The 12,920-nt window shown below is 45.3% G+C and overlaps 1 protein-coding gene across 7 annotated transcripts in view; it reads right to left on the reverse strand.

The window, feature by feature from the left end:
* aatkb (apoptosis-associated tyrosine kinase b) overlaps positions 1-12,920 on the reverse strand; it is a 321,493-nt gene that overhangs the window by 89,384 nt on the left and 219,189 nt on the right. For all 7 annotated transcript variants that reach the window (XM_073026295.1, XM_073026299.1, XM_073026298.1 and 4 more), the window contains one exon: positions 11,395-11,528. In XM_073026295.1, coding sequence (XP_072882396.1) covers positions 11,395-11,528 — 134 coding nt within the window. The remainder of the gene's footprint in view (positions 1-11,394; positions 11,529-12,920) is intronic.

Here is a 12,920-nt window from a genome sequence, read left to right on the forward strand (position 1 = left end):
ATGGTCTCGAGCAGCAACTCCCTGGGTTGATCCTGAGAGGTGAGGAGGCTTCGATGGACGTTTGATGAAGAGTTGGACATTTTTTCTCCTTTGCAGACCATTTGATGAGGTGTGTGAGGTTCTGGGCAGTGAAAAGAATAATTTAAAAAAAGCAGATATTGACAGAGAAAGAAATTATAAATGAAAGACTGACACATGGTGGCATTATAATGCCACTGACCCGGGTACAAAGTGCTATTTAAACAATGGGATAATCCCCTACTATTTATTGATGAGAACTGGGCCTCAATCCGTGGTGTTGCTAGTTTACAGCCACCTGGGAGAGAGGTGTCGGAGTCAGTGCACTCCACTGGAATGTTGGGGACAGTGTGGTGCAGTGTCCAAGCTGGAGTGGGTGCTGCCCCCTGGTGTTGGCTTGGCAAAAGACAAGCCGTATTGTGTTCGACTGTAGACTGCTACGACGTTCATGGACTCAGGGAGTTGGACTACATTTTTTTTTTGAGTGTGGTGACTGTATTTTACTGATAACTTATACGTGCCTTGTGCTGTGAATGATTGTTGGTACTGTGTTTTGCACCTTGGCCCTGGAATAATTTGGCTGTATTCATATATGGCTGAATAACAATTAAACTTCAACTTGAACTTGAAGGCCTCTAGTACTATAACATCAGCGTGCATTGTGCTATCCACCCAGCTTTATTCAGGTCAATGGAATGGAGTGCAGGCAGCCAATATTATCATGCTGGCTCGTAGCAGCTGCAACCTATGACATACTACTGACTCAATGCTTTGGAAGGTAGAGCTCTTCCTCTGGGATTATGGGCCCGCACCAGCACTAAAATTATTAGGGACTGCTGCACTGTCTGAGGCAGCTAGTGCACGGCTTCACAGAGCCAGGTGTACGGTCAGGATTGATGGCCGCTACTGTCTGCTTCCTCTGGGCGCTGCGGTTGCCTCCCATGTTCCAAAGGCGTATGGTTAGGGTTAGTGAGTTGTGGGCGTGCACAATCCTTGCTGCTTTGACTTGATACAAACAACGCATTTCACTGTATGTACATGTGACAGATAAAGCTATGTACACGATGGATTCCAGTTGACTGGGACACATCAAGACCTGTATGTTTTGGCCCAATTAAGCAGCAGCCCTAATTATTGAAAGTTTCATGTAAATAGTTAAAAAGGTATAAAAAATACAAATTATGATTTAACTAAGCAACAAATTATGTATTATTTAAATGAAGTTCTACCAACATCAGAACACTACACATATTACTACAGTACTATAAAACTGTGTATTAGTTCGTAATGGAGGAAATCATTGAGCATATGCTGGCATAGTACTCAATTGGTCCACCCTTAGCCCCTTAAAGCATTGAGGTTTAACGCTTTTCCCAATTACCAACGATTTCTTTTGATCACTCCCTGATATATTTGAACAACAAAACACAGTTCTGCGATGCATTGCTTTCTTTGAACCGGTTTACAGCCAGGGAATCGTCCAGCATGGCACAATTAAAAAAGGCCTTGTAGAAATCATCTGCAAATTCTGAATCTGAAAATTTTTGAAGCAAGTTGGGGAGTTTTGTAGATTTCTACGTTTCCGAACTTCCAGGATTGGAACTATCTTTCTTGCATGTGCTTTCTCGAACTTAATGTGGTGCCTACATTTCCGTCGAGACAACCAACCATCTTTTGCTTTAAGATTTTCATGACACAGCTTCTTAGCTAGCTCCTGTGACTTGATTGGTGTACACACACACACACACACACACGCGCACGCACACGCACACACACACACACACACCCCCACCCCCGTCCAGGTACAATGGAAAACCACTGACTGAGGGCCTCTTCAACATCTGCGTCCCTACCTTCACACTTTCATTTTCGAGATGTTCCCCATTGTCCCTCGCATAATGTTCATTCTTCACATAGTTGGTTTTGCTGATGTATCAAGTGTTCAATTGTGGATTTTGGCACTCCAGTTATCTCTGCCAGCTGACGATGAGGGGTGTTAGGCAATGACTTTTAATTTGGTTCAGTAGGATATGTTTGGCTAGTGTCAAGTCTTTTTGTGGCAAGAATCTCAAAATTTTTTGAAAAGCCAATAAACAAATGACCTAAAATCATTGCTTTTTGAGTCATGCCCAACGACCCAAATGAATACATAACACAAGCACACGCAATTGATGCAACTGTTCATGGTGTAGTCTCTAACAGCCATATAAGTGCATGTGACTGATCGTCTCCTGCCCCAAAAAAGCAGCGTGGTGCCCCAAATAAATGAAGAGAATCCCAGCTATTTTCTCAACTTGGTTTTGTTCTTTAAGAGTAGTCCCAAATAAGCGGCTGCACCGATTAACCAATGGCCAATTAAGCAGAATCCACTGTATATTTGGGTATGTATTCTGCTTAATTGGGACAGCAGACTGTTGCCGAACATTTTCTAACTAGCGTCAGCCACGTGCACACCGTGTGGCTGTTAAACACTACACTGTGCTTACAGCGAACAGTTTTTAAATAACGTCACTTGCATTATTGTGTTCAAAAAGCAGTGCTTGCAAGTAATTTCCACTCACTGCAGTTTCAAGCATTCAGGCTTGGAGATAGCAGAAATGGCTGAGAGTGAAAATGAACAAGTCAGGCACTACAAAGATTTTGAAGGTATCAGCACTCGTCTTGAATATTACAACTAAAATGAAGATTTGGAACTAATACACAACTTTATATTACTATAACAATTTTGATATTTATCCTCTATTTTATTTTAATGCATAATACAATCAGGCCATTTGGCCCATGGAGTCTTTCACATTCTATTATGTTTGATTTATTATCCTCTCAGTTAAAAGGTACTTTGCCTTTTTTTTATACCTTTTAAACTATTTCCATAAAATTTTGGCTAATTGGTGCAGCCACTTAATTGGGACAAAATGTACTGGTCCCAGTGTGTCCCAGTTAACTGGAATTGTGTGTGTGCGTGTGCGTGTGTGTAAAAAAGGATTGATAAACTAAACCTCTGCCTGTTCTCTCAGACTAGGTTTTTGAAAAGCAGAGTTCTTTCTGGCTCCTAGTGCGATGCCTATCCCTCTACTGATCACATCATTATGGGAAAGGATGTCTCTGGGAGCTTTCTGTGCACTTGCAGCCTTTGGCATTTCCTACATTCTGAATGCGTCACCCTTTCAGAATACTGAGTGGGCTGTGGAGCACCTTACGGATGCTAAGGTCATGAAGGAAAAGCAGATCTTGCTTTCTTGAAAAAGAAATGTGATTCATCCTTTTGTCTTTTTTTCTGAAAAATGATTATTGTTTTTATTTTTATTCAGAGGTAGGGCACGGTAACAGGCAATTCTGGCCCAATATACCCACACTGTCCAATTATATCCATGTGACCTTTTTAGGCATTCGTTAGTCTCGTGAGACCATGGATTTGCACCTTGGAAGGTTTCCAGAGCGCCAGCCTGGGCAGGGTTGTACGGAAGACTGGCAGTTGCCCAAGCTGCAAGCCTCCCCCTCTCCACACCACTGATGTTGTCCAAGGGAAGGGCACAAGCAGTTTGGCACTGGTGTCATCACACAGCAATGTGTTGTTAAGTGCCTTGCTCAAGGACACAACGCTCTGCCTTAGCTGAGGCTCGAACCAGTGACCTTCAGATCACTAGACCGATGCCTTATCCACTAGGCCACGTACCAATATATCTATCCATGTGACCACTTAACCTGATAACAGATATGTCTCTAGAATGTGGGAGGGAGCAAGAGTTCCCTGAGGAAACCCACGTGGTCACGGGGAGAACGTACAATACTTCTTACAGATGGTGGCAGGAATTGAATAATGTTATGCTAACACCTACCATAAGACCATTAGACAAATGTAAGAGAGCATTCAGGCCATTCGGCCCATGGAGTCTTGACATTCCATCATGTTTGATTCATTATCCTCTCAACCCCACTCTCCTGCCTTCAACCAGTAACCTTCGACACCCTTACTACTCAAGAACCTAGCAACCTCCATTTTAAATATACCCAATAACTTGGCCCCCACAGCCATCTGTGGCAATGAATTCCACAGATTCACCACCCTCTGACATAAAGAAATTCCTCCTCATCTCTGTTCTAAGGGGACGTCCTTGTACTCTAAGCTGTGCCCTCTCATCTAAGATCTGCATGCTCTCCACATCCACTCTGTCTGGGCCTTTCAATACTTGACAGGCTTCAATGAGATTCCCCCCCTCCATTCTTCTAAACTCCAGTGAGTACAGGCCCAGAGAACAACAAACACTTTTCATATGTTAACTGTTTCACTCCTGGGATCATTCTTATGAACCTCCTCTGGACCCCCTCTAATGCCAGCTCATTCTTTCTAAGATACAAGGCCCCAAACTGCTCACATAACCACTGTGTCACCAATTTAGGAGCTTTAAGACAACAGCAAAATTTTGAAATCATCTCAGCATGGTGCAGGTGTAAACCAGAAAGCAGGAAGAGCTTTACAATTAGTTCTGAGCTAGTTTCATGTGTTTGTGGGCTTGTTCAATCCATATGTACAAAAGTTGTCTGTGATACCCTGCTGCATTGGCAGAGGAGTCAGTGGTGATACAATCTCCTGATTGACCATTTACAGACAGGCACCATCCCTATACGAGGGATTCAGGAGGAGGTCTACAGGTTTCTTATTAACAGAGAATTCACCACAGATACAAACTGCCCTTCAGCTTCCTAAGCTTCACTCTCCACTTTAACCGTGCGAAATGGCGGTATTTCCCAAAATCCTGCACCAAATTTAGATGCACGACGCAGACAATCATTCTGACAGATACGTTGTCAGATCTTGAGGGTTAACGACAGTGCACAAACTCAGAAGCTGGTCTCATTTTTAAAAGCTGAAAGCCTGTGGCTCAGATGCAAGCTAATGATTACTGGGGAGAGATTTATGATGTTATGCAGCAAAAACATCCAATTATGCAGGCCACACACGAGACAGATGCTTCCACTACACTGTAGAACGTGTGCTGAAGGCTCTGAGCATTGTCTGGGGTTGCACCACTATGGGTGTTGCCTTCACAAATACAAGGGTGTGCTGACTCTCCTAAATCCTACAGGCTCCTGTGGCGAAGCTGTGCCCAACAGTGCACCCAACAAACTGTATTTGTTTTGGGTTTGGACCTTGATGAGACGGGAGAGGAAATTTGGAGAAGATATGCCTCCTGTAGGGAAAGTGACCAGATGGGCCGGTATTCCAGAATATATTCCCATCTCTTTACATCAAGAGGCTCCCTCACTCCACCCCAGTGAGCAGTAGATGCTCAGGGACCAAGCCTAATCAACATCTGAGTCAGAGAGATCCTTGGTCTTGAATGTAGTCTATTGAGAGGGCGGGAATGTCAATCAGATCTCATTCAGTGGCACAGAGCAACAAGAAGATAGTGGAGGTATACAATAGGTCAGGTATCCGGGGAGAGAGAAACGGAGGTCATTGCAAATTTTTCATCAGAACTGGTCACGAACAGGAAAGGCAGGTTATCTGAAATTGTGTAAACCAACGTCGAACATATAGAACGTAGAACAGCACAGTACAGGCCCTTTAGCCCACCATGTTGTGCTGACCTACTCCAAGATCAACCTAACCTTTCCCTTCCACGTAGCCCCCCCCCCATTCTTCTGTCATCTATGTGCCTATCTAAGAGTATCTTGAATGTCTCTAATATATCTGTCTCCATCACCACCCCGGCAGTGTGTTCCATGCACCTACCACTCTCTGTCTAAAAGAACACTATCTCTGACATCCCTCTTGTGCTTTCCTCCTAACATTTAACATGTCCCCCCTGTATTCCCCATTTCCATCCTGGGGAAAAGTCTCCAGCTGACCATTCGATTTTACTTAAAATCATGAACTCAATTTGTTTTTGCATGTTTTTCTGCCTCTCGCAAGTTTGTCTCAGAGGTGGGAGAGAACCCCTGCCCCGCCCTGAGCCCCACTGGTCTCGGTCACTGTGAACAGGTGGACACGTACTGAATTCTGACCATTCTGTGTAGGCAACCTTGCATAGTGGGTAGAATAGTACGGGCCCTGGCACTGGCCAACCACCAGTGTTTAGCAGAGAATGCTTTCAACTTGCCGAAAGTTTACTTATTACATTAGAACATTAGAAATATGAGCAGGAGTCGGCCATTTGGCCCATCGAGCCTGCTCCATCGTTCAGGGAGATCATGGCTGATCTCAGATGGGACCAGACCCATTTATTTATCATGTGTACATTGAAAAATACAGTGAAACGCGTCATTTACATTAACAACCAACACAGCCTAAGGATGTGCTGGGGGGGAGGGGACAGCCCACAAGTGTCACCACACATTCCGGCAACAACAGCAGCTACGACAAAACAAGCTCTGTTCTTCGCTCCCACCCACCCACGGGTGCAAACAGACAGTCCTCTAGCCCTAGGACAGACTGCCTCCAGGCTTTCAGCCTTCAGTGAGTGTGCAATCTAACTGTGTTTTAAACGTATTCAATGTGGTAGCCTCCACTGCTTCCCTGGACAGAGAAATCAGCAGAGCAGACAGCACCATAGCAGAGATGGTTGTTGGATTAACCGTTACACTATGATGCCATCTGTTCTCTCAGGTCAATATCAGACATCCTTTGAGACCATACTGAAGAGCAGTGGAATTTTCTCTGGTGCCCCAGACAGTATTAATTCCTCATCTTCACTAAAAGTGATCTGCTTATTATCACATTGCTGCTTGTGTGGGACCTTGACGTGCGCAGTTCCCACACGTCCACGGGGAGGGCATTTCATAGGTCTGTCGCTGGCTGGAGCAAGCCTGGGGCTGCCCTGTGGCGTGAGCTGCAAGCTTTCATTCCTTTCAGTTGTCTGGCTGATAATAGCTGTGTGCTCTGCTCAACTCCTGGCAACACCTTTGTGGCACTCACACAACACGGCCTCCAACGTCAGCTCAGTGCACTTTGCAAACATCAGATTGGTGTCATCCTAGTCTCAGCTTTTTTTTAATACTTCTCCCACCTCAATGCACTATGGTACCTCTAACGTAACTGCACTCTAACCTACTCCTAGGCTTCCAAGGAGAAACTTAATTACTACTCTCCTCAGGGGAGCTGAACATTTAACCCTCAAGGTACTGGGGCACTTCCCTCGGTGGAGGTTAACAGGCTGACTGAGGGAACATCTCATCAACTGACCACGTCTTTGACGAAAACGCCAAAACTAAAGCAGCAGCATCAATCGATCGATTGTCAATAAATCAGTCCATTGAAGGAAGAAACAAAAGGGGAACAAGAGCAGCCAAAATAGAAGCTTTCCAGTCCTGCAAATCAAACAGTTCCTCTGTGGTAATTTATGTTTTTTCCAACATGCCCTCCATCTGTCATCAGAAAACACCAGACCGTTCTCTATATTTGCGGTTCAGTGAATATATTAAATCGCATCAGATACTTTTCCTGTTTTCTGAACATTTGGCACAAGTCACACAATTGAACTAAAGACTGAAGTGTCAAGAAAGATTGAAATCAATGGAGACGGAAGTGGAAGACGAGCGCGTGCTCACACCGTCCGCTGTGTTTGAACAATCTCCCTTGCGCTGATGTCGGAGGAAGGTGTGGCTTGTGGCCGTGGGACTCTCTGGTTTCATATTTAACATCCTCAGTGCTGAACTCGCTCCGCGGTTGTGGATTTGTTTTTGGAGGACTCTGCGGTTCACGTTCCACGTGTTTCTGGTTTTTCTTTAATGTTTATTGCCTGACCTGATCGAGGCGCTTCGGCGCGGAACTGGCTCTGCGGCTGAGGCCTGCAGTCATCGACAGCACTAGACTGAACTGACTTGGTGGCTGTCACTCCTGGACCATTTCGGGGACTCTGCGGTTTGACGTCTAATATTGTGTGGCACTTGCTCGCTCTTTTGCTATTTGCACATTGAGCATTTGATGTTTTTTTAAAAATGGCTTCCACAGTGTGTCCTTGTTTCATGGCTGCCTGGGTTGTATACTGTACACACACTTCGTACTTTGAAACTTTCGAGGTGATCCATGTACATTGTGGGACAGTGGTTTCATAAAAAAACATCTGGTGTGCAGGAAGTCTGCACATTCTGCACAGATTCAATGGCTCACGTCCTCTCTGCCAATATGACGAGACACAGCTTAAAATGGTTTCAAGGGGCTTTCTTCAGGGTTGTAGTTTCTCAGTAAAGACTGCAGCAAGGAAAGGATTTATCCCACAACCAATATTACTGAAAATAAAGCAGTGACTTGGTCTTTTAACCATTGTTACTGATGGGGAGATTCCGAAGGTTGTCCTATCTGAGGGTGGTAGTGGGGACAAGCTCCCACTACCTATAAAGTGCTACAAATGGCACGCGACTCTAACTGCCTCTGACAACCAAGTCCAACTCTTGGCCTTCATGTGTGGCTTAGGTACTAGGCCCAGCGGAACTGTTTCTACTGACAAGAGAAGGGACAAAGTTGGACCACTGGTGCCTCAAAACCAGTTGTTTTGGGAAGGTGGGGCTTGTCAGCCCACCTAGGAGAAGGAAATCTCTGATTTTAACCTTCCGCTGCCTTGCGGCCACACCCACCCATGGGAAAGGCTTCGGGGAGTAAACCCCGAGGAAGAAATCCGGAGCTGGGGTCCCTAAGGCAGTTTGATGTTTACAACTTCACTCTGGCAACCTCTGCGATGACACTGGTGCCAAGCTGTATCGGCGCTTGCCCTTCCCCTGGACTACATCAGTGACGTGGAGAGGGGAAAACCACTGCATGGGCAACAGCCGGTTCTTCAAATCTTCCCACCCAGGCTTGCACCCTGGAGAAGATACAGTCCACCAGAGGCACAAACCCATGATCCCCTGGGATCGACGGCTGCCTACTACTACTGCCGATGAGAATTTGCTGTCCAAAAGTACTGGGAGTATTATGACTGCAGGGTGATGGGTAGGTGCTTCACGAGGCTGTACAAGGGTCTTTCTCTCTTTTTTAAGGTGGGGAGGCAAATGAGAAGGGTTGTAAATAACCAAAGTTTGCAAATGAGTGGTGCTCAGGAGCAAAGGGACAGTGGATCCCATTGGTACCCCTTTTCCAGTTATCAACCCCCTGGTATCAGCTTTGTCGCAAAGCAGAGAAGCCACAGAAACAAGGTGCTGACGGAACTCAGCAGGGCAGGCGGCATCTATGGAGAGGAATAAATGGTCGATTGTTTGGGCTAAGACCCTTCATCAGAACTGGAAAGGAAGGGGGAAGAAGCCAGAATGAGAAGGGGGTGGGGTTCGGGGTGAGGGAGGAGTACAAGCTGCCAGGTTTGTGGAGGGAAATGGGCAGTCTAATTTTCAGGTCAAGACCCTTTATCTAGAAAGGAAGCCTTGCTGATCTCTCTACATAAACAACTAATTCAGCTCCTTACTCATGAATAGAAATGTTTTAAATCCTCTGGGCTGCCTTCTGCACTCTTACTGGGTTGATTCCTAAGAGCTTGTCTGCTCCAGAAAGGTTGAACAGGTTGGGCCGATACTCAGTGGGACTCAGAGAAGCAGGAGATGATTTTATTGGAACATACTGTCTAAGTTTCCTAGAGGGGCTGGATATGTGGGTACAGAGGAGGATGCTTTCACTTGCGGGAGGAACATTGTCATGGGATAAAGGGTCACCTATTAAATGTAGGTAGAGAGGAAATTCTTCTCCCTGCAGGCCATGCGCCTTTGCAGATGGAGTTGTCAATGCTCAGACATTGAGCGTAACTGAGGGTGAGGCTGATGCTTGATCTATTGAGAAATCTCAGGTTCATGGGAGTCAGGCAGGAAGGTGCACCTGAAATCAAACGTCAAGTCATCCAGGACGTCACTGAACCACAGAATTGCCTCAAGAGGTTGAGTAGCCATTTCCTCCTCTTATCTTTTCTTGAAAACTCCAGAATTCCAGTACCTGCAAAATCCAACAAATAACGTGTCTACTAATTTTCTGATGCTAATGTGGGATGGAGGGGGGTTTATCGTAAATTTCCCCCTGACAGGTTTGGTGCTGGATTAACTCTGCATTGAGATCAGTGGAAGCAGAACTTAGTAATGAGCCGGTGTTCCGCTGGTCCACTGGCTCAGGTTGATAACAAGCTGATGAGTAAAAATGAGCCAGTGTTCCACTGGTCCACTGGCTCAGGCTGACACTGTATCCGATGACAGTGTTGAGGCACAGATGGAAGACACCACTCACAGCTAGATTAACGCTCTGTTACAGAATTGAACCTATACCATGGTCTGGAGCTTGTGGCTTGGTAGGTTGACAGTGAGTTCCAGACATGATTACAATGGTGATTTTTAGCTGCTACCATCAAATTCACATGAGAGATTTATCTCCCAGAAGAGGTGGGTCACATGAAAATGTAATATAATGCTCCCTCGAGCGCAGAGTTTAGGCAGGCTTGGAAAATTTCATCGTCTGAAGCAGGTCCTTGTTGGCACACAGAAGCAGTTTCAGGGGAATTGGATAAACAAAAATACCGCAGATGCTGGAAAATCTGAAATAAAAACTTAACACGCTGGAAACACTCAGCAGGTCAGGCAGAGGGAAACAAAGTTAACGTTTCAAACTGATGGCCTTTTATCAGGACGAGGAAATAGTCAAACCTTTCTCTACTCCTTTTTGTCACCCACTTCACTTCTGCCTCCACAATACGTACAGGTATCCAAACTAATGCAACAGAGCTAAGGCAGGGCGACGTTGTGACAAGGCAGTTTCCAGCAAACTCTCTGGCTGCCATCATGTCTGACAGTAAACATTCCAGATAAACCATTTCTCCTTTACAAAGGTTCCTGTGACTCTGACATCACCACAGGGTAGCGCGCAGAGTGGGTTAACCCCGAGTGATCCAATTCGTACTTTGTCATAATCTAATAACAATCTGTAAAAGGGAAACACATTCCTACACTCTCCCCCACACACTTACCCCCACACACACTCTCCCCCACACACTCTTTCTCCCCACACACTCTTCCCCCCACACTCAACCCCATATATCTGCCCCCACTCTCCCCCCATGTACTCACTCCTACATTCTCCCCCACATATCCATCCCCAAGCTCTTCTCCATATACCCATCCTCCCCCCTACACCATATTGTTCCATATCTCCTCCTCCACACACACTCCTGTATATCTCCCGCCCCACTCACACTCCTCTATACCTCCATCCCTGCTGGGTATATCTGAACTCCCTGTCTAGTCTCCTGTGGCATACAGATTCACAATTATGGAAGCTGAAATTATCTCCATATCCAATTCTTCCTCAGCCTGAAGAAGACACATTCTCGCCAGTATCTGGTGTTCCAATCTTTATTACCTCTGTCCAGAAATACAGAGGAGGCAAAACAAGGAACGTGTTCCTCTTACCTTAAACCCGATGTCTCCTTTCTTACAGCAGAGGCAGGCAAGCATGAGGAAGATGAAGGTGAAGAGCCCGGAAAAGGAGACTGCTACCACGGCCAGTGAAGAGGACCATGTGAGTTCACTGATGGGGGTCCCGTCTGGAAACACAGAGAAAACTGTCTTCAGTGACCTTCTCAAATGTAAAAATGACCGCTATAGTCTCACAAAATGCTTCCAGATCTTGAGCAAGTCAGTGCCATCTCAGATCCTCAGTTCACAAGCAGGATCTCACCCTTGAACACATTCAGCGGCCACCTTATTAGAAATGTCCTGTACCTGATAAAGTGGGCATGGAATGGATGTTCATAGTCTACTGCTTCTGCATCATGGTCCACATCATGGTTCAATGTGCTGTGCATTCAGAGATGCTCTTCAGCAGATCTCTGTTGTAACATGTGGTTATTTGAGTCACTATCCCTTTCCAGTCCACCTGAAATAATCTGGCCATTTCTCCTATAACCCCTCTCATGCACAAAGCTGCTGCTCACTATATATTTTTTTGTTTTTTTGCATCACTTTCTCTTAACTTTAGAGTCAGTTGTACATGAAAATCCCAGGAGATGAGCAGTTTCTGAGATACTCAAACCACCCTGTCTGGCACCAACAATCATTCCCCAGTCAAAGTCACTTAGATCACATTCCTTCCCCATTCTGATATTTGGCCTGAACATCAACCAAATCTCTTGACCGTGTCTGCATGCTTTTATGCACGGAGGTGATGGGCAGGTAAGAAGAGAAGGTGAGAGAGGGAAACAAGCATGATGAAAAGTGAAGGAGGAACAACTACTGGAAGTTTGAGAAATTGATGTTCATGTCATCAGGTTGGAGGCAACCCAGAGGGATTAAAAGGTGTTGCGCTCCTCCAAGCTGAGTGTAGCCTCATCACGACAGTAGAAGAGGCCGGTAGAGTGGTTAAGTCTTACGGCCAAGATGGCTGTGAGCTGCGATGTCCATCAATGTCATAGCTCAAAGTTAGTTGTTTTTGTTTGGTTTGTAGGGATGGCTTTGAGGACAGTGCAGGGAGTCTGAGGAGAGATTAGGGTTTAGCGACAGGGATGAGGGAAAGAAAATAAAAAGACAGGGGCGGGAGTCAAAATGGTGCCGAGCTGCGATGGGAAAAGAGCTTGTTTTGCTGTTGTCTTTTTTCAGAATCGGAATCAGATTTAATACCATTGGCATATGTTGTGAATTTTTTTTAACTTTGCGGCAGCAGTACAATGCAATACATGATAATAGAGAGAAAAATAGATCAATCAGCTACAGTAAGTATTTATGCGTTATTAAATAGTTAAATTAAAAACAAAAACAGAAATAACTAAAAAAATAGTGAGTTAGTGTTCATGGCTTTAATGTCCATTTGGAATCGGATAGCAGAGGGGAAGAAGCTGTCCCTGAATAACTGTGTGTGTGCCTTCAAGCTTCTGTACCTTCTTCCTGGTGGTAACAATGAAAAGAGGGCATGTCCTGGGTGGTGGAGGTCCTTAATGATG

The sequence above is a fragment of the Hemitrygon akajei genome, chromosome 22 (assembly GCF_048418815.1).
Source record: "Hemitrygon akajei chromosome 22, sHemAka1.3, whole genome shotgun sequence".
In the NCBI taxonomy this organism is placed as follows: Eukaryota; Metazoa; Chordata; class Chondrichthyes; order Myliobatiformes; family Dasyatidae; genus Hemitrygon; species Hemitrygon akajei.